The sequence below is a fragment of the Papio anubis genome, chromosome 17 (genome assembly GCF_008728515.1).
Source record: "Papio anubis isolate 15944 chromosome 17, Panubis1.0, whole genome shotgun sequence".
Classification (NCBI taxonomy): Eukaryota; Metazoa; Chordata; class Mammalia; order Primates; family Cercopithecidae; genus Papio; species Papio anubis.
In genome coordinates this window covers 59829076-59852353 of record NC_044992.1, presented here as the reverse complement: position 1 = coordinate 59852353, position 23278 = coordinate 59829076, and the positions used below count along the sequence as shown (strand labels likewise).

General features: G+C 40.9%; 1 protein-coding gene across 21 annotated transcripts in view; it reads right to left on the bottom strand.

The window, feature by feature from the left end:
* BPTF (bromodomain PHD finger transcription factor) overlaps positions 1-23278 on the bottom strand; it is a 150206-nt gene that overhangs the window by 109389 nt on the left and 17539 nt on the right. For all 21 annotated transcript variants that reach the window (XR_004179290.1, XR_004179289.1, XR_004179292.1 and 18 more), the window contains exon 2: positions 11409-12231. Coding sequence is in view for 17 of the 21 variants with exons in the window: in XM_031657147.1 (XP_031513007.1) it covers positions 11409-12231 (823 nt within the window). In the remaining 4 variants the exon portion in view is untranslated. The remainder of the gene's footprint in view (positions 1-11408; positions 12232-23278) is intronic.

Genomic DNA, 23278 nt, shown 5'->3' with positions numbered 1-23278 from the left:
ACCCAGTGAAAAGTTAAAACAAAGCTTATGCACTAACACTCAATATAGGTGCTCACAAGAGATCCCTGCAGGTCTTATTCAAACTCGATTTACTCTGAGAAAGGACATCTAACAAACATGACACAAAGAAAGATGACCTCAAAATTCAGAACCTCGTGAGAGTACTTTGTAGAAGCCAGTTTCGGCTACTTCTCAATCAACTTTAAGATCATCAATGTAACAATATGATGAGAAGAATGTATTTAGAATTATTTTAGAATAAAATAAATTTATTTTAGAGACAGGGCCTCACTTTGTCGCCTAGGCTAGGGTGCAGTGGCACCATCACGGTTCACTGCATACTCAGACTCCTAGGCTCAAGCAATTCTCCTGCCTCAGCCTCCCACGTAGCTAGGACTACAGACATGTGCCACAACAGCCAGCTAATTTTATAATATAGTTTAGATATATTTCCAACAAAATGGTGTAAATGCTTTGCTAAGCTGTGGTTCTTGAAGGGGTTATCTCAAATAATATCTCATCCCTCTTCTCTACTTCTGGACAATCGAAGCCCAAACTGGAGAGAAGGGGAGCTTCCTCTCCTGCCTAAAACTCTCCTAAAGTTCCATTCACTTTTAATGGAGTTAAAGACTTTAACAGAGATGGTCACTAACTTAAATCAAACAGGCAAATTAATGTCTGGGACTAGACGTAGAGAAACATATAATGGTATTTCTGTCCGCACTCAAAAGGAATTCCAGAGTATGCGTGCAGCACCTGATGAGAGTGAGTCTGATTTTCCTGTTTACTCAATGGCAAACTGAGGGAACTGAAAGAACTGGGCTTTAGGAGAGATCTGGCTTTAAATACACTCATTTGCTTATAAGATATGTGGACATGGACAAGATACAAGCTCTCTGAGTCTCTAAGCCATTCTATTTACCTCACTTGTAAAATGAGGATATAATAAAACCTGCCTGCAGGCCACTATAAGACTTAAAGGTGTAACGATAAGGCATCTACCACAGTGCCAGGGCACATCAGTGATCAAGAAATGTTCAATATTATTATTAAGGTAATAAATGAAAAACAATTTAGCAGCATACCAGGAAGGAGTCATCCAGTAATTCTGAAGAAAGAAGACCTATATTAAATCACAGATAAATAAAAGGATATGGGTGGAGTACCCTTAATCTGAAAATCTGAAATCCAAAATGCTCCAAGATCCAAAAGTTTTTGAGTGCCAACATGCCATTCAAAGGAAATGCTCATTGGAGCATTTCAGATTTTCAGATTAGGAATGATCAACTGGTAAGTATAATGCAAATATTCCAAAGCCCGTAATACTTCTGATCCAAAGCATTTTAGATAAGGGATACTCAACCTATACGGTATTCACTGACTTAACATTTTTCTTCTTGAAGCCACAGAAAGATAAATTCATTAAAGCATAAAGTAGCAAAACAGCAAATACCTGCTAATCCATTCAAAGAAAAGTTGGGGGTTTTTCTGGTCTGTTTTGTTTTAATTTTTTTCTTTTTTTTTTTTTTTGTGACGGAGTCTCGCTCTGTTGCCCAGGCTGGAGTGCAGTGGTGCAATCTTGACTCACTACAATCTCCACCTCCCAGGTTCAAGCAATTCTCCTGCCTCAGCCTCCTGAGTAGCTGTGACTATAGGCACATGCCACCACACCTGGCTAATTTTTGTGTTTTTAGTAGAGATGGGGTTTCACTATGTTGGTCAGGCTGGTCTCAAACTCCCAACCTCACGATCCACCTGCCTCAGCCTCCCAAAGTGCTGGGATTACAAGCATGAGGCACCGTGGCCAGGCTTTTTTTTTTTTTTTTTTTTTGACAGAGTCTCGCTCTGTCATCCAGGCTGGAGTGCAGTGGCACAATCTAGGCTCACTGCAACCTCTGCCTCCGGGGTTCAAGAATTTCTCGTGCCTCAGCTTCTGAAGAAGGTGGGATTTACAGGCACGCACCACCACGCTTTGCTAATTTTTCTACTGTCAGTAGAGACAGGGTTTTGCCATGTTGGCCAGGACAGTCTTGAACTTCTGGCCTCAAGCAATCTGCCCACCTCGGCCTCCTAAAGGGCTGGGATTACAGCCATGAGCCACCGCACTGGGCTGAAAAGTTGTTTTTTTAATACTTAAGTTACTTGGCCTATATACAGTTTATATAATCAAAATTATCTGTCCCTGTAAAAGTGACAACAGCTTTCGGTACAAATATACATTATGTATGTATATTTGGTTTTGGAGTTATAATGTGGTTCTGTAGAAGCTCTGGTTCCTATAAGGCCTACCACGTTCCTCAGGTTCACCCAAACTGGCCCGGCTTCCCTGAAGTTACCACTTGGCACACATTCTCAAGGACTCATAGGGTGGCAAAGAGAAGACAGGCTGGCAAGAAAAGGTTTGCTACAAATATAATTAAGAGTAAAGATACATATTGTATGTCTACATTCTAAAGCTTCTTTGACTTTTACCTAGGTTAGATAAGTAGAAGGTTAATGACTAACAATAAGTTTCAAGTTTCATTTCTAAACAAACTCATAGAAATGAAGAGTAAAGAACACTAGTGAGATGAGTTGAATAATGTCTCCCAAAGTTCATGTCCACCTGAAACCTCAGGATGTGATCTTATTTGGAAATAGGGTCTTTGCAGATGTAATTAGTTAAGGATCTTGAGATAAAAATCATCCTGGATTTAGGGTGGCCCCTAAGTCAAACGACTGGTATCCTTAGAAAAGGAGAGGACCCAGGGTGACACATAGAAAAGAAGGTAATGGGCCGAGTGAGGTGGATGATGCCTGTAATCACAGCACTTGGGGAGGCCGAGGCGGGCAGATCACAACGTTGGGAGATGGAGACCAACCTGGCTAACACGGCGAAACCCCGTCTCTACTAAAAATACAAAAAATTGGCCAGGAGTGGTGGCGGGCACCTGTAGTCCCAGCTACTCAGGAGGCAGAGGTAGGAGAATCGCTTGAACCTGGGAGGTGGAGGTTGCAGTGAGCCGAGATCCTGCCACTGGACTGAAGCCTGGGTGACAGAGACTCCATGTCTCAAAAAAAAAAGAAAAAGAAAAGAAGGTAGCATAGAGGCAGAAACTGGAGTGATGTGTCTGTCTGTAAACCAAGAAATGCCAAGGACTGCCAAAAGCTAGGAGACAGACATGGAACAGATTCTCTTTGAGAGTCTCCAGAAAAACCAACCCTACTGACTTATGATTTTAGACTTCTGGCCTCCAGGACTGTGAGACAATAAATTCATATTTTTTTAAAGCCACCCCATTTGTGGTACTTTGTAATGGTGGCCCTAGGAAACTCCCAACTTTTGGTATGGGAAGTAGGGTGCTTACTGCTAACATACTCAAAAATGTGAAAGTGGTTTTAGAATTGAGTAATGGGAAGAGGCTGGAAGAACTGTTAGATAGTTGATAGAAAAAACCTAGGCTGCCTTGAAAAGATGGTGACAGCGAGATTGGAATCATGCTGCCAGCAAGCCAAGAACACTTGGGGTGCTAGAAGCTAGAAAAGGCCAAAAAAAGCAAGGATTTTTTCCCAGGGCCTGCAGAGGGAGCATGGCCCTGCTGACACCTTTGAGTTCAGACTTCTATTCTCCAAAACTGTTAAATAATCAATTTCTCTGTTTTAAACTACCCAGTTTTATAGTACTTTGTTACAGCAGCCGCAGGAAACTGATACAACTAGCAATTCAGCAATTAAAGACAAAAGCTAGGTCCTAAGCTCTTGGTCAAACAGCCCAAGTAGTGCTTAGGAGCACATTCTGGAGCCCGAATGCCTGGATTCAAATCCCGATTCCATCACTGAGTAGTTGTGTGATCTTGGATAAACTACTTAAAACTCTCTATGCCTCAGTCTCTCCATCTGAAAGACAGGGTGATGGTACGTATCCTGGAAGACGCTGCAGTTAGAATTAAAATATATAAAGTATTTAGAGTAGTACCAGCACTTCATGGGTATAACATACATAGTTGTCCTCATTTTCCTCACCTTATGAAATATATAATATTTACCTTAAAACAAATAACTGGGCTGGGCATGGTGGCTCACACCTGAAATCCCAGCACTTTGGGAGGCTGAGGCAGGTGGATCACCTGAAGTCGGGAGTTCAAGACCTGCCTGACCAACATGGTGATACCCCATCTCTACTAAAAATACAAAAATTAGCCAGGTGTGGTGGTGGGCACCTGTAATCCCAGCTACTTGGGAGGCTGAGGCAGGAGAATCACTTGAACCTGGGAAGCGGAGGTTGCAGTGAGCCGAGGTTGTGCCACTGCACTCCAGCCCGGGCAACAAAGTGAGACTTGTCTCAAAAAACAAAACAAAACAAAAAAACTATTGGTAGGATGGGTGTTTTAAAAAGTAGTATTTCAGGATGCAAGAGAAAAAGGGGTTCAGGGAAAGAAAGGGGTGCAGGCAAAGGAAGCTCTAGGAAGTAGCATAAATAGGCTGAGACCTGAAGAATGAGTTAGTTAGCCAACAGGTTTTTAGGTGCTTTTGTTTGCTTTTTATTTGGTTTTAAGTGTTAGAAACCAAGATAATTAAATGTACAAAGTTAGGGATCTGTGTTCAAGAGTCTGAAGTTTCTGTTAAGAGCAAATGGGGGCAGGCGCGGTGGCTCAAGCCTGTAATCCCAGCACTTTGGGAGGCCGAGACGGGCGGATCACTGGGTCAGGATATCGAGACCATCCTGACTAACACGGTGAAACCCCGTCTCTACTAAAAAATACAAAAAAACTAGCTGAGCGAGGTGGCGGGTGCCTTTAGTCCCAGCTACTCAGGAGGCTGAGGCAGCAGAATGGTGTGAACCCGGGAGGTGGAGCTTGCAGTGAGCTGAGATCCAGCCACTGCACTCCAGCCTGGGTGACAGAGAGAGACTCCGTCTCAAAAAAAAAAAAAAAAAAAGAGCAAATGGAAGTAACTGTAATTAAAAGGTTTTTCAACTTAGGGGAAAGGAGACATGATCAAAATTGCTGTTTTAAAAAATCATCCAGCTATGTATGGCTGGACATAGTGGCTCACATCTGTAATCCCAACACGCTGGGAGGCCAAGGCAGGTTGATCACCTGAGGTCAGGAGTTCAGTATCAGCCTGGCCAACATGGTGAAACCCCGTCTCTGCTAAAACTACAAAATTAGTAGTTGTAATCCCACCTACTCGGGAGGCTAAAGTATGAGAATCGCTTGAATCTGGGAGACAGGGGGTTGCAGTGAGCCAAGATTGGGCCACTGCACTCCAGCATGGGTGAGACTCCATCTCAAAAAAAAAAAAAAAAAAAAAAATCTTGGAGGGTTGGGGTAGGGGGTTACATATAGACCACTTGACCACTTTAGGGTGACTGACTAGTCTAATGAAGATGACACTGGCTTGTATCATGGAGGGATAGTGGGAATGGAGAGAAACTGATTCAATATTTATTTTAAAGGCATAACAAACAATAAAGGAAAAAGTTTATTCCCATATTTCTAGTTTGAGCAGCTGGTGGGACAGTAATCCCATTTACTAAGACGAGAACACTGGACGAAGAGTAGGTAATGGGGGGAAATGATGAGTTCAGTTTTAAACATCTTTGAGGTGCCTGCTTTGTGGACACGTCCAGGAGTCTGCTGGACATACAGAACTGAACGCGGACAGAAGAAATTCAGACACAGGTCTGATGGCAACTAAAGTCAGTAAGTTAATATGTGGCTTGTACCTAGAATGGGGAGTAGAAAGCTGGATAGATTTAAAAGCATAGTTTAGTTATTTGGAAACTAAAAAGAATACAGATTTTTAAAATGCCGTTTAAAGGCGTGTGGTGGTTCATGCCTGTTGTAATCCTAGCACTTTGGGAGGCCAAGGCTGGAGGATCGCTTGAGCCCAGGAGTTCGAGACCAGCCTGGCAACACAGACTCTCTCTCTCCAAAAAAAAAAAAAATATAATGCTGTGTTCGCGTAATTTTGTTTAGAATGGAGAGTGACAGAAAAATGTACTAATCTAATCTGGTAATTTCTATTTCAGTAGGTCTCAATTTCAAAGGATTGACAGGATAAAAGCAATAGTTAAGACAGATTGGCCCACTTACATAATGAATGAAAACTGGCCTCTAAGTTATACACTGAGCATGTCTTGGCTCCTCAGGTGGACTATAAATTCATATATAAGAACCTTTTTTATTATATGCTTCACCAATCTATACAAATAACATATTTTAAGCACTTATTAAAAGCAATAATGGAAAACTTAATTTCTATAAAAATTGCTAACATTACAATTAAAACCTCTGCATACTATAAACTGTGTGAAAATTTTACCTGACTTTAAAATCACCAGGAGTCCACATACAATCTACCACAAAGGTACAGTTAAACTGAAATTATTTTAATCTCATTTTCATAAAAGATGTAAAATCTTTCAGATTTGTCAAAATTGTCGACACAGAATACTTAATTATCACTATGTTTATTTTTATTTATTTTTATTTTTTTTGAGACGGAGTCTCGCTCTGTCGCCCAGGCTGGAGTGCAGTGGCCGGATCTCAGCTCACTGCAAGCTCCGCCTCCCGGGTTTATGCCATTCTCCTGCCTCAGCCTCCCGTGTAGCTGGGACTACAGGTGCCGCCACCACGCCCGGCTAGTTTTTTGTATTTTTTTAGTAGAGACGGGGTTTCACCGTATTAGCCAGGATGGTCTCGATCTCCTGACCTCGTGATCCGCCCGTCTCAGCCTCCCAAAGTGCTGGGATTACAGGCTTGAGCCACCGCGCCCGGCCAACTATAGCTTTTAAAGCAAATAAACTTAAATGAACAGTTTTATTGACAAACATAACTTAAGAATTTTACTGTTGCACTAAGAAAAATAAAATATTTGATTTCCTCAATAATGCATCAAAAATTCACCCACAGGTATTAAAAAGTCATCTGAGTCATGTGATTCCAAAGGTTTGCATTTATGTAACTATAAAATAGTATATATTTTGCTTCCCTGAATGCTGTTTCATATATTGATACTGATATATCAGGAAACAGAACTTTTCTGAAATGCCACTTAGTTTAGATTTTCTAAGAATGCCTTTATTTCAAATTTGTTAAGATTTCATAAATACTCACTGCAGAAATAACAAAAACCATTTTAGGATCTTTCTCCCCAAGTTATAAAGCACTGGCTTTAACAGCTAAAACAATGCAAGTTGCAGACTTCTCAAGAAGATGGTTTGAAAACTAGACTACAGTATAAAATAAGGTACTGAAAATACTCTCATAAAACATGCTCTGAAAAAAATTCCAGGTTCTAACTCCTAAGAGCCACAGGGTCTTGGGCAAAATCAAGGGCAAATTATTTAACCTCTTTGAGATTTAGGCTCTTCATCTATAAAATGCACACAAAAATAGTGCCTGCAAGGCAGGGCATGGTGGCTCAGGCCTGTAATCCTACCACTTTGGGAGGCTGAGATGGGAGGATTGCTTGAACCCAGGAGTTCGAGACCAGCCTGGCCAACGCGGTGAGACCCCTACAAAATTAAAAATTAAAAAATCAGCTGGACGTGGTGGCACGTGCCTGTAGTCCCAGCTCCTAGCGGGGCTGAGGTGAGAGGATGGCCCAAGCCTGGGAGACTGAGACTGCAGTGAGCCATGATCATGCCACTGTACTCTAGCCTGGGCGACAGTGAATCCCTGTCTCCAAAAATAATTAAAAATAAAATAAAAATTAAAAAATAAAGTACCTGCATTATTGGGCTGTTGGAAGGATTAATTTAAAATACATAAAATTCTTAGGACACTGTGAGGCACGCGTGGAAGTGCTCAATAAATGTTGCTCTTGGCTATTCCTAATTTATCACAACTACTTCTATTTACAGGTCTCCGAAACTAAGACCTATACCACTGATTACTGTGTAATGAGCCTTAAAGAGGTCAAGGTTTTTCTGTATGTGGACAAGGCAGCTTTGGTCTCTATCTGGCCAAAAAGCGCAGCACAGGGAAAGAAAGAGGCAGTGAGAGTGAATATCCAAAGGGTGAGGACAAGCAGCACAGAAGGCAGGCACAGGAATGGGAGAACTGGAACATGGACTAAATTTCACTTACTTCCTAATTTGTTCCCAGTCATCCTGATGACTATGAGCTCCTTTCAGGAAGGCACTTGAGACTGTGTGAACGTGACCTGCTAACTGCGGAATCTCTATACAGAGTACAGCACCGGGCTCCCTGACAGGCAGCATGACTGAATTTCCACTTACAATGACAACACAGCAGTAAACTTTTTTTTTTTTTTTTTTTGAGACAGACAGAGTCTCACTCCATCACCCAGGCTGGAGTACAGTGGCGCCATCTCGGCTCATTGCAACCTCTGCCTCCTGGGTTCAAGTGATTCCTGTGCCTCAGCTTCCCGAGAGCAATAAACTTTAAAACTGTGGTTACAGTTATTTCACCATTTGGAATGACCTTGCTGACAAAGGTTTCCGTGTTACCACCTCAACAGCAAAATGTCAAAACAAAGACAAAAACAAAAAACGGCACAAGGAATCCATGACCACATGTATGGGAGGTAAGGGAGCAAGAAAAGAAAAAAATTACACATATTTTACACATATTTCTTAAAATATCTGATCCAAACCAAAAGACACAGAATATACATTTAAAACCTTATGTATTGTTTCTCATAGCAGTTTCTGGGTTAAGGTGACAGATTTCATTTTGCTCCCTCCTGAACACTTCTTAAAACCATGCTAAAGAAATATTGTTAGGCTGGACGCAGTGGCTCACGCCTATAATCCCAGCACTTTGAGAGGCCGAGGAGGGCAGATGGCTTGAGCTCACAAGTTCGAGACCAGCCTGAGTAACGTGGTGAAACCCTGTCTCTACAAAAAATGCAAAAATTAGCCGGGCATGGTGGCACACACCTGTAGTTCCAGCTACTTGGGGGGCTGAAGCAGGAGGACTGCTTGAGCCCAGGAGGTCGAGGCTGCAGTTAGCCGAGATAGTGCCACTGCACTCCAGAGCCTGGGTGACAAAGGGAGATCCTGTCTTCGAAAAAAAGAAAAAAAATTGTTAAAGACAAACTCATAAGGATAAAGTAGGGGAGACATAGTAACAACAACAACAAAAAAATCCGAATGTAGATGAACAGTGATTACTGCCTCAGCAGACCCAAGAAAGTCCATCTCAAACTAAAAAGGAAGGTGAGGTTGAGAACACAATCCTCAAAAAGCAATGATAACGAGGAGGGGTAGGTGTCTCTAGAATAGGGAACCGGCTGGAGTAGATTTCTAAACCATCTCTCTCCCCTTCAAGCTATCAAAGGTCTAGTCTCTGGAGGAGTTAAATTGAGGTTCCCTGGACTGGGAGAAACCATGTTCAGTTGTGAACAAAGGTATTGTACAGAAAACTGAGGATTTAAGTGACAATACACATAGTAAATGCTGTGTGCACAATAAATGAAGCTTTCGTCCACCACTCAGCCACCAGAATACCACTAGCAAGACCTTCATGCTTCAAGCAGGAAACAGGAAAAGGCCTTTCCATGCCATCGCTCCTCTAGAGCTTACTCTCGAGGACAGACCTCAAGATACTGACAAGAGGGATTTCCCCTAATAAAAGAGACAGTGAAAATCATCCAATGGTTAAGTCAATTTGATAAGGCCCATCCACTGGCTCAGAGCTTCCAACTGGCTACATGTACCACAATGATAATGAGGAGCAGAAAATTAAGAATTAATAAACATCTGAATATGAAATAGAAAAACCAAAACAAAGAATAGGAAGAAGCAACTTAGAAAAAACAGACCACGCACAGAGGAGAGAAAAAAATCTGTCATTAATGGCCTCAGAAAGTTAAGAGAAAATACTATATCCAAGACACAGAAAGAGGATTTTACTATTTTTTTTTAAAGGAAGATTCTAAAAACAAAAGAGCTCTTAGATAATAAAAATATGGTAGCAGAAAGGAAAAACTGGATAGTAGGGTTGGACGACCAAGATAAGGAAATCTTAAGAAACTGAACACATACACATACCCCAAAGAGAAAAAGAGACAAAGAGGAAAACTGGAGAGAATGATAAGAAAGTCAGAAGACCAAAACAGGAAGTCCAACATTCAATAAAATCATAGCTCAAGATAAATACAAGAGGGAAAAGAGGAAGTTGTCAAGAGAAGTTCTCAGAATCAAAGAACACAATTGCCAGATTGAAAATGTCCACCAAAATTACCTCGTGGATGAGAGCGGCCCACACAAGGGCGTATCACTGTAAAACTGCGGAACACCATAGACAGGGAAGATTCTATAAGCTTCCAGCCACAAAGAATGAAGAATCAGTGTGGATTCAGATTTCTCAACAGCACACTGATAAAGTTTCTACTCTCCTTTCCATGCCCTGCTCTGACATTCATTTCATCCTACCAGATTTTTTCATTTGACCTAATTCTAAGAACTGGAAGAGGGCTTTGAAGACTTCAGAAGCTGAAGATACAAAGTAGCCATCTCTCTGACCCTACAGCCACAAGATGTCAGATACTCAGTCCACACTACAACCCTGCCTGATGCCCTGACTGAGGTAAATCCTGAGACTGTCTCCTGACCTCGCCCACAGACTTCTCAGAAGAGCTTCTCGAAAACCCTCAGGAACACTGAGGCCAGACTATGACCCTGAGTCTGTTGGGATCATCTTCTCCTGGGGGATTCCAACCAATAATGGCAGAGCTGACCTTTCCTTAGACAACTAGGTATTTTTCTTGCTGTTCCATTTTACATACAGATACGGCAAAACCAAAAAAGAGAAGTAAAACAATCCTGACACCAAAGTTAGGGATGGATGACCTGAGCTAGGCCAAAAACAGGCTCACAGTGGTATTCCACCTAGAAACATTTTTTTTTTTTTTTTTTTTGAGACAGAATCTGTCTCTGTCACCCAGGCTAGAATGCAGTGGCATGATCTCAGCTGGCTGCAGCCTCCGCCTCCGAGGTTCAAGCAATTCTCCTGTCTCTGCCTCCCGAGTAGCTGGGATTACAGGTATGTGCCACCACACTTGGCTAAGTTCTGTATTTTCAGTAGAGGTGGGGTTTCACCACGTTGGCCAGACTGGTCTCAAACTCCCAACCTCAGGTGATCCACCCACCTCGGCCTCCCAAAGTGCTGGGATTACAGGTGTGAGCTGCTGTGCCCAGCCCACCTAGAAACATTCTATTTCTTATCCTAGGCATCAAAAACAATGGAATTTTGCTTCTTTCATATATGTTTCCTTTACCTTCTTAAAAGCTATTTTAATGCACATATTCCTTCAATTAAGAAATTATTTAACTGTATAACTATTAAGTTACAAAGGTTTATACCACATCAACAGCATAGGTCTGCTATATCAATCATGAAGGAAACTGGTTTAATTTTAAATGCATACAAAAAATTAAGACCAGATTTACTTACATTATGAGTCTTCGGTTCAGGAACCAGTATTTCCTCCGACTTCTGTCATATCCAATAGGTTCGTGTCGAATATATGGTTTATTTTTTTGGATTTCAGCAACACAGTCAGTCACACCAGGCACCTTGTGTGCTACACAGACTTCACACTGCCACTCGTCCTCTGGCACCTCCTCAAGAGGTGGCTTCACACATTCCAAATGGTATACTGCTGAACATGTCTCACAGCAAAGCAAATCCCCAAGTTTGTGACAAACCCTACAATGGTCATCATATTGTATCACCCCTTCAGACATCAATTCCTCTCGAGCAATATTTGTTGTAAGAAACTGATCAACTAAAAACTGTAGAACTTTGATCTTGTTCTCTACTGGTCCATATGGGTAGTCCTCTGCCTCTTGGTAAGGAAGAACGTGATGGTACTCCTTATCACTCTCACAGTATACCCGCAGCACCTCTGGCCACGTCATCCCATCTATGAAATACAGCGTGGAATTAACGCTATCTTTCAGATCAGCAGGTCCAAAGGTAGTATTGGAAGTGTCTTCTTCACGCAGAACTGCTTTCAAAAGCACAACGTGCATCTCTGCCATGAGTGTGCACTGCTCTTGGCTCACCAGAGCTGCACAAAAGTCCTCAAAGCGAAAAGGAGATAATCTCAAAACAGTGCCAAAGTTCCGCAGTACCTCGTAAATGGCAATAACATTCATTATATGCTCATTAGGCACCATTAAATCCTCAGAGGACTTGGGAAATTCAAGGGGCGGGATGTCTTTTTCTTCCAATATCGGAGAACGAGGCCGATGTACTCTTGGTTTTCGCCTACCTGTAAATAAAGAAATGACATCATTACAAATCAATATATTACATCATTTCTACAAATTTCCTATTTGAACATATACCCCCCTAAAATAGATAAGCACATTTCTTTAATAATTGTCAAGTTAAAATAATATGAAGAAGCAATGATTCAGCTCTAATTTTTAAGTCTACAGAAAATCTAAATTCAAAGTTTTCCCATTAGACTATAAACCAGAAGTAAAAAAATTATAATCAGTTCTCAATTACCTAGAGGGATTAACTGGCTCACAGGTAACCATGATTAAAACATAACAGTGTCAGAACAAGGATCTCTAAGGAAATAATAATAATAATAAATAACTGCATTTATGAATGATTTGACAAGAATATGAATGAGAAAAAACATTTACACACAAGATACACAGCACAAAGCAGGGGCAACAGATCTCACACAGTCAGCTGTAATACAGAAATGCCTGTCAACAACCAGACAGGAAGTTCCCAGGGTAGACCTCTTTTTTTCTGCCAGAAGTACCTCCTAAGCAGAGTTCCACAGTGAAGCATGGGCTCAAGGTGAGGACAGAAAGGAAAGAAGTGCAGAGGAGGAGAGAAGAATTCCAATGCTGGGGGAAAAGAAAAGTGGCTTACCTAGGAAACAGACAACAGACTACATTTCTTACCAGTCAGTTAAACAACTTTTTAGATACCTGTTCCCCAATTTATGAGATGTGATATCCAGATATACATATGTAAGTATATAAATGTATCAATATACATAATTGAGAGTTTTGTTTTTAACAAACGTATGTATCTCACTTAATCACCTAGAGCCGTCACCTAGGCTGGAGTGCAGTGGCACAATCTCAGCTCACTGCAACCTCCGCCTCCCAGATTCAAGCGATTCTCCTGTCTCAGCCTCCTGAGTAGCTGGGACCACAGGCAGGCGCCACCACCCCCAGCTAATTTTTGTATTTTTTAGTAGAGATGGGGTTTCACCACATTGGCTAGGCTGGTCTCAAACTCCTGACCTCAGGTGGTCCACCCACCTCGGCCTCCCAAAGTGCTAGGATTACAGGTGTGAGCCACCGCACACGGCCCATTCTGATCTATTTTTGGGAGAGTATAAATTGGTTGAATTTTTAGAAGGCAATTTGGCAAAAATCTATCTAAATGTATATCCCTTTGAGACCCTGTAATTTCACCTCCTGGAATTAATCCTACATACTCACACATTCATTTAAGTACAAAATATTTAATTCAATATAGTTTACAAAAGCTGAAACTTGGCCGGGCGCAGTGGCTCATGCCTGTAATCCCAGCACTTTGGGAGGCCGAGGCGGGCGGATCACGAGGTCAGGAGATCGAGACCATCCTGGCGAACACGGTGAAACCCCATCTCTACTAAAAATACAAAAAAAATTAGCCGGGCGTGGTGGCGGTCGCCTGTAGTGCCAGCTCCTCGGGAGGCTGAGGCAGGAGAATGGCGTGAACCCAGGAGGCGAAGGAGCTTGTAGTGAGCGGAGATCACGCCACTGCACTCCAGCCTGAGAAACAGAGCAAGACTCCGTCTCAAAAAAAAAAAAAAAGCTGAAACTTTTGCATGGGTTTTCTTTTTAATCTAAATATACATAAATAGTTAAAAGAATTATGATGCATCCACACAATGGAATAAAATTCAGTAGTGGTAAAATTCCTATGTGTTAAAATGAAACAATCTTTAAGATACAGTGTTAAGCAGAAGGAATGAACAGCTACACAACAATGAATAGAATGTCATTTGAATAAAGAAACTAAAAATAAAAAGGAGGCCGGGTGTGGTGGCTCAAGCCTGTAATCCCAGCACTTTGGGAGGCTGAGACGGGCGGATCACGAGGTCAGGAGATCGAGACCACCCTGGCTAACACGGTGAAACCCGTCTCTACTAAAAAACACAAAAAACTAGCCAGGCGAGGTGGCGGGCGCCTGTAGTCCCGGCTACTCGGGAGGCTGAGGCAGGAGAATGGCATAAACCCAGGAGGCGGAGCTTGCAGTGAGCTGAGCTCGGCCCCTTGCACCCCCCCGGGGGAAACAGAGGGAACCCCCCTTAAAAAAAAAAAAAAAAAGAGGAGGGCAAGGGGATAGTGATAAAGTATATATATCTAAGAGGTCATATAAGAATCTTTTTAGAGTAGTTGCTTCTGGGGAGAGTTGGGGGACAGGAAAAGAAGACTAATTTCTTTTTACTTTTTTATACTTTAAAAAATAATTCATGCATGTATTTTCATCATAAAATTTTAAAAGAAAAAATTGGACAGGTATCTATACAAACATAAAACTTTTAATACTCACATCAATAAAATGATGCTGCTACTGACTACTGATAGTCTTATATAAATACAAAGTCATTATACTAAATTCAAAGATTCAAGTTTATAGAATTGAACACAGACTACAGTGTATAAAGAGAGAACACATTAAATTAAACCATTTAAGCCCCTCAACTGTCAATCATTAGTATAAGAAAGTCACGTCATTTCACTTATTCACAGAAGTGTATTCAGAATACACCACTGAGCATTACACTCATTATCATTTTCAACACTGATCAGGTATCTATCTACCAGGTGAATTACATTAATTTTCCTGCATTTAAAAAAAAAAAAAAAAAAAAGGACCCCAAGCTCACTAGTTAGCAAGAAAAAGCAAAGTAAAACCACACTGAAATAACTGTTCTCATACTCCTCAATGGACAAAAATTTAACAGTTTAACCAAACAAACTATTGGGAAGGATGCAGAACAATGGAAACAGGAGTATACCACCATTGGGACTGTAAACTTCACAACTTCAGACAGCAATTCAGTAATTAGTCAAGTTTAAGGTTCTGCATATAACTGAACAGCCTGCAAACCCATTTGCCCACAACCAAGTAAGAAATATTATTTTACATCTTATCCAGTACACATACCCCTGAAAACAAAAGCTCTATAAAACACTATTCTCACTACATGCTTTATAATAGTATCTTCTCTCCTACCAATATTTTCTATTCTATTCTCTTTCTACTTTTGAAACATGCTGCTTGCAGCTCACAGAAAAATACTTCTCTAGAGAAACTATCCTTATGCATATGCATGTGAAGGAAAAGTTAAATATTAAATTTGAACTCAATTGAACATGGACACAAACAATGGTCACCAAAGGTTGGAACAGGCTGTGTGAGCCCCTTGAGGCGTTCATCCAGCGCTGTTGGGGAGAAATCTCTATTTCAATTTATTCCTATACGGTGGTTAAGAACAAAAAACAAACAAAAAAAAACCAGCAGAAAATCACAAAAACAAGTTGACCTTTTTGTGTTCCTTGAGCCCAGTCCCGAAAGGCCCTTGTGACTGGACCTCATGCCAAACAACTCGTTACAAAAACAGCTAGGGTCCCAGGCTCTGCCCAAGCTTCATGAGAATGCTCCTCGTCTGTGCACAGATGGGTGGCCGACTCTGGAGCCCAGCCTGCAGTCTAGTGACAAATCCTCCATAGTCTGGTGAGTGTAAACAGATATATCACTTTTCCCTTCCCTTTCCATTACAATTTGCTCACTGTATCAATTTGCCTATTATATCATTTACTTATTATATCCGCATTGCCATTTACGTGGGATAAAGCTTGTCTACCCTTAAAGGTAGCGTGTGTGTCTTTTCTTCTCCCCTAGTGTATTTCCCACATAGAACAACGCAGAGCATTTAACATTGTTTATAAAAGCAAAGAAACAATCAACCAAGCTAAAAACAACCAAAATGTCCATCAACAGGAAAACAGTTGAATTGTGGCTTATTCATTGGATAGAATTCTACAGATCAATCTTAAGTAATTTAGGGCTATGCATATCAACATGGTTCAATCTTAAAAACAAAAACACCGGGCAGGGTACAGTGGCTCATGCCTGTAATCCCAGCACTCTGGGAGGCCAAGGTGGGCAGATCATGAGGTCAGGAATTCCGGACTAGCCTGGCCAATATGGTGAAACCCCGTCTCTACCAAAAATACAAAAATTAGCTGGGTGTGGTGGCACACACCTGTACTCCCAGCTACTCGGGAGACTGAGGCAGAAGAATCGTTTGAACCTGGGAGACGGAGGTTGCAGTGAGCCGAGATCGTGCCACCGCCAGCCTAGGCGACAGAGCGAGACTCTGTCTCAAAAAACAAACCAACAAACAAAAACACCATGAAGCAAAAGAAAAGTTTTTTAATTTTAAAATGTAAAACCATGGAAAAATAGTTTTATATACTACTTATGGATAAATACATATATGAACTAATAGTTAACATCATCACTAGAATATAATCTCCTTAAGGGCAGGGATTTTTTAAGCTGTTTGCCAATGTTCAGTGGCTAGCATATAATAAGCTATTAAATAAACATTTATTGAAAGAATGAATTAGTAGTTTTGAAAGTGCTAGCCCATGCACTTACACAAGAAAATTATATCCTTGCATTATCTGATGACATTAGAAATGTGTTTTGATTTCTATGTAAGTAAATACATGACTACAGTGAGAAGCCTTAAAACCATGGTTCTCAAACTTCAGAGTGCATATGTTACTGATTCAATAGGTCTAGAATAGAGTCGGAGAACTTGCATTTCTTTTTTTTTTTTTTTTTCCTGAGATGGAGTCTTGCTCTGTTGCCCAGGATGGAGTGCAGTGGCACGATCTCGGCTCACTGCAACCTCTGTCACCCAGGTTCAAGTGATTCTCCTGCCTCAGCCTCCCGAGTAGCTGGGATTACAGGTGCCCACCATCATGGCCGGCTAATTTTTTTTTTGCATTTTTAGTAGAGACGGGGTTTCCCCATGTTGGCCAGGCTGGTCTCAAACCCCTCACCTCAAGTGATCCACCCACCTTATCCTCCCAAAGTGCTGGGATTACAGGTGTGAGCCATCACGCCCGGTCGAGAACTTGCATTTCTAACAATTCCCAGGTTGTGCTGTTCTGGCGAACCATACTCTGAGAAACACCTCCCTATAACCTGATAGGTTATTTCCCCTGAGATCCAGGTGAGTAAAAATTAATACACATTAGATGAAATTCCAGAAGTTACCTTCAAACCTTGCTATTCATTGAATGTCATGAAAATATTGGAAAAAACAAACAAACAAAAAGAAACAAAAACCTTGCTACTCAACAAGTGATTGGCATTATCATGTTTGAGAGCAATTCAGAATCTCAGGACCAAGCCCAGGCCTACTAAATTAGGATCTGCAGTTTCTCACCATCTTCAGGTAATTTATATGGTCATTAAAGTTTGAAAAGCTGCCTTGAGCCGGGCGTGGTGGCTCACGCCTGTAATCCCAGCACTTTGGGAGGCCGAGGCGGTGGATCACCTGAGATCAGGAGTTCGAGACCAGCCTAATCAACATGGAGAAATCTCGTCTCTACTAAAAATACAAAAATCAGCCAGGCGTGGTGGCGCATGCCTGTTATCCCACCTACTCGGGAGGCTGAGACAGGAGAATCACTTGAACCTAGGAGGCGGAGGTTGTGGCGAGCCGAGATCGTGCCATTGCACTCCAGCCTGGGCAACAGAGCAAGACTTCGTCTCAAAAAAAAAGAAAAAAAAGAAAAGCTGCCTTGAAATGGAAGTGCAGCAAAAATCATCTGGTAAATTGTTAAAAGTAATCTCAAATGCAACCCAAATTCACAGAACCCCAGGTGAAGCTCAGTAATCTGTATTTTTATCCTTCTCCCCAAATAATTCTGATGTGCAGGCAAGTTTGAAAACCACTACTTTAAAGAAAATGGATACTCCCCTTACCAAGCAGAAAGGGCTTTGGAAATTCATGCAAGGGAAGCAAAAAGATGCCTCAGGAGGCATGATTACAATAGGATTGATGCAAAGGGAAGTTGAAGCTTAATCAAAGACATTAATATATGCCGACAAAAGAAAATGCTAAGGAAGTCAAGTGGTCTGCATGAATTCTGAAGAAAAATGGAGAACCAAAGAACAAAATTTGTCAATGAATTTCCAGCACAGTCTAGCTTAAGGGAGTGAATTTCCTGACTGAATGGCAGACTCTGGACCACCTGGCGGTTATTACCTCAATGGAGGAATTATGTTATAATGTATAGGTATTCCAATTAGAATGACCTGGCATTTACTGAGGCAAAATTTTCTGCTCCTTTGTATTCTGTAATACCAGAGGGATCCACATGGATATTCTCTTCTCTGAACTGTTTGGATGAACTAATCAACAGCACTCATCATTCCTTGGTTTTTAAATATGCATTGTAGTCATAACCTGTTATTTAATTAATTTCTCATACTTTTAATAAAAAAAAGTTTGCCTATATAGACAGATTTTGCCTTACTTTGCTGAAATTCTGAGAAATCCTAGACAGTTTTCAAGCCCGGACACAAATGTCACCTCTACTACCCTTTGCTGTGCCTCCAGGCGCTGTGCTTCTTACACTTTGTATGGTCCTCCATGACAGCGTGAGCACCATTATATTACAGGCAATTACTCATGCCCCCTCCCCGACTCATTTGTTGACTCCTTTAGAGCACAGATCATGTTTTAGTTATTGTAGCAACTAAAAAAATATTTGCTCAACCAATGACACCCATAAACAAAACTACCTGCAGAGCGCAGAGATGCAGGGGTAAAGTCATGCCAATATTAAATCCCAGAAACCACTGTCGATTTTTTTAGAGCTGAACCCTACATTTATTGTATTAATTAAAAAAAAAAAATTACAGTGTTTTCAGACTTCTAGACCTCAAAAGACAACTCTCTATATAATGTGTGTTTCTAGAAGGAAAAAAATGTCATTGTCCCCTTATTTCTAATTGGTATCTGAGAGAAAGAGGCCTCACTCAGCACTGGTATAGGGAAGGGGGAAGTTCATTTCCAGCAGAAGTTAATACTCCAGAACTAATAAAATCTAATTATTTAATCTACTGTTACATATATATAAACCATGAATGGCATATTAAGAAGAAATAATCTGTGATGCACTGAAATCTTTTAAAAATTATGAAACTTACTTGTCAAATGTAACAAGGATTCACCTTTTGATGTGGAATAGTGTCCCAATCTAGTATTAACATTACTGAACAAGGCTATGCTCTTCGAACATTCCATTTGCTCCCAATCCCTATCTTCTGTGTCAGTAATAATATAACAACCAGCAGCCAGCTTTTATAGAGTGTTGTCTTTTTTTTTTTTTTAAGAGACGGAGTCTCACTCTGTCACCCAGGCTGGATTGCAGTGGCGCAATCAAGGCTCACTGCAAGCTCCGCCACCCAGATTCAAGCCATTCTCCTGCCTCATTCTCAAGTAGCTGGGATTGAAAGTGCCCACCACCATGCCCAAATAATTTTTATATTTTTAGTAGAGATGGGGTTTCAACATGTTGGCCAGGCTGGTCTCGAACTCCTGAACTCAGGTGATCCACCAGCCTCGGCCTCCTAAAGTGCTGGGATTACAGGCGTGAGCTAGCACGCCTGGCCTATAGAGAGCTTTCTACTTGCCACTGTACTAAGTAAGCACTTTAAAGTGCATTATTTCATTTTTATCCGCAGATCAACTCCATAAAATAGATACCATTATTACCTCCTTTCAAAGATGTTTATAGAGAGGCTAAATGACTTGTCCAAGGTCACAGCCAGTACCACTAAGAGTTACAACTAAAACACAGGTCCCATATAAAACAAAAAACAACAACAAACCCACAAGTCCAGCTGGACTTGGTGGCTCATGCCTGTAATTCCAGCACTTTGGGAGGCCAAGGTGGGTAGATCACTTGAGGTCCAGAGTTCGGGACCAGCCTGGGCAACACGGCAAAACTCTGTCTCTACTAAAAAAACAAAAATTAGCTGGGTGTGGTGACGTGCGCACCCAGCTACTCCAGAAGCTGAGGCACTAGAACTGCTTGAACCCAAAGGGCAGAGGTTGCAGTGAGCCAAGACTGTACCACTGCACTCCACCCTAGGCGACAGAGACTCTGTCTCCAAACAAACCCACACAAATCCTAAGCTATGGTCTTTACTACCATATCAGACTTCCTCCCATATTGTTAAAAACCACCTGACTTGACCTCTCAGTGAAAGGGAATTTGAGAAATAACAAATGCCTATTGTGCAGGTGGGAGAAATGACAGATAAAGGAGACAAATCAGTGAAGTGACAATGTTACAAAGTATGAGACCTGAACAAAAATTTAAAGTGCTTACTTAATAGCCACATATTTCTCGTGGCTACCATACAGGACAGTACACATATAGAATATTTCCATCATCACAAAAAGTTCTGTTGGACAGCCTTGGTCTAGAGATATATCTAGGGACTACCACACAATAACTGAAGTTCAAATAACCCATTGGGTTATCAACACAAAGCTAAGATACGTTCAGTATCCTCTATGTTGCCCAGCTTGCTGTCAAACTGCTGGGCTCAAATGATTACAGGTGTGAGCCACCACACCCAGCCTATATTTTTAAAATTTTCTGAATGTTTGAACTATTGTATAATTAATTTAATGGAAGAACTTTTTATATTTGAAAGATTTATTTACCGAAGATTGCCACTAAATACAATGATTCACCAACCACTAGTGAATGTTACTTTCCACATATTCAAGATAAAATTTTGCTTCAATAGAAAAACAGGACAAAGAAAAATTTTGCCTTCAAAAAAGTTTAAGAACTCATTTAATGTCTTCTAACCTTTGAAAGATAAAAATGTCTTTCATATACCTCTTTAGTCTTTTCCCCAAATAAGTATGACTCTAGGACAGTTTGGTAAACATTCCTAAAATGTGGCTCAAAAACTATGACATAAAGATCCCTTGTTTTTCTTTTTTAAAGTATACATTTATATAGACATATAATTATACATATATATATATATTTTATATATATATATATATTTTGAGACAGAGTCTTGCTGTCACCCAGGCTAGAGTGCAGTGGTGCTATCACTGCTCACTGCAGTCTCGACCTCCTGGGCTCAAGAGATCCTCCTACCTCAGCCTCCTGAGTAGCTGGGACAAAAGACGTGCACCACCATGCCTACCTGATTTTTACATTTTCTGTAGAGATGGGGTCTCCCTATATTGCCCAGGCTGGTCTTGAACTCCTGGGCTCACACAATCCTCCCACCTCGGGCCTCCCAAAGTGCTGGGATTACAAGGGTGAATCACCATGCCTGGCCCCTTGTTTTACACAATGAATAAAAAAAGAACTCAAGCCCACTCTTCAGTAAGACTCCAAATGGAGGGAGGAAGAAAGGGAGATGTCATCAAATGCCAGATAATGAACGAATAAATGACAGAAATAGAAAAGTCACCATTTGCAATCACCGGTGTAATTCATTCAGGCAAGAACCATCAATAGATCCTAAAACCATTGGGTGAAAGGTTGTTGGGCAACAGGATATTCTCAAAGAATCACCTCACAGATAACTACTACCTTCAAAGGTGAAAGGTACCTTACAGGGATAATTATAGCACGTCACTTTTACCAAGTGTTCAAACTTATCAATAATGGAACAAATTGATGGTGTACCTCCTCATGAGATGTGCTGAGAAGGAGATGCGGACTTATACAGCATTCCTACCACAAGTATCTAAACTCAATCTATGCATGTAAAAAACAATCAGATAAATCCAAATGGTGGATTTATGTAAAAATCAATCAGATAAAATCAATCAATCAATCATGTAAAAATCAATCAATCATGTAAAAAACAATCAGATAAATTCAAATGGTGGATTTATTCTGTAAGACAACAGACTGGACACAGTGGTTCATGCCTGCAATCCTAGTACTTTGGGAGGCCGAGACGGGCGGATTGCCTGTGCTCAGGAGTTTGAGCCCAGCCTGAGCAACAAGGTGAAACTCTGTCTCTACTGAAAACACAAGAAAAAAAAAAAAAATTAGCCAGGCGTGGTGCAAATTGTGAACCACACAGGAGAATCCACTTGGGATTCCGAGGAGGCTGCGAGCCAAGATCACGCCACTCCAGAAACTTTACGGGCCACAAAGTGAGACCCCATCTCAAAAAAAAAAAGAAAGGGCGGGAGATGGGGAGGCGGGCTGGTGGCCCACACAATCAAACCACCAGGAGAGGCCGAGGCAGATCAACACAAAGAGAAACCAGACCGCATTCCAACCACAATATGGAGAAACCCATCCCGCTAAAATACAGCATGGTGGTAATCCAGTCACTGGGAGGCTGGAGCAGAACAATCACTTGAATTATGAGGCATGGAGGTTGTTAAGTACGGAAGATTTGTGCATATTGTAATCGCAACAACAAGAGAGCAAACCCGTGGTCAAAAAAAAAAAAAAAAAAAAAAAAAAAATAATTTAAAAAATTTTAATTATCATTAAAACACCCTCAATCTCCTGCAAAGGTGATAGAACTGCTCTAGGGTAAAAGTGTTAAAGAGACATTAACTAAATGAAATACACGAATCCTAGTTAAGGAGGGAAAGATCGACAAAGGCAATTAAATGGAATATATCATGTGTTACAAATGAAATGCCCCTGAGTTGCCCAAACATTTTGAAAAGTAGCGTGAACACTGCACTTACTCTCAGCAAAAATAATATTTTAAAATACGGTATGAGTGAGAGAACACACACATGGCAAAATATGAAAAACTGGCAGATCCCTCGAGACGATATACTAGGTGATTGTTGTACTACTCTTTCAGCTTTTCTGTATATATATCTAGATATATACAGATATTTATACATATATATATATCTAAATATGTATCTACATTCAAAGTCTCACGTAAGGCCGGGCACAGTGGCTCATGCCTGTAATCCCAGCACTTTGAGAGATTTAGGAGGGCAGATCACTTGAGGTTAGGAGCTCCAGACCAGTGTGACCAACATGGTGAAACCCCATATCCACTAAAAATACAAAAATTAGCCAACATCACACCACTGCACTCCAGCCTGAGCAATAAAGCTAGACTCAATCTCATGTAGATATATATCTATATGTATCTATGTCTACATACCTATATGTATCTACATATCTAGATATGTAGATATATATGTAAAAATATATCTAGATATATATTTACAT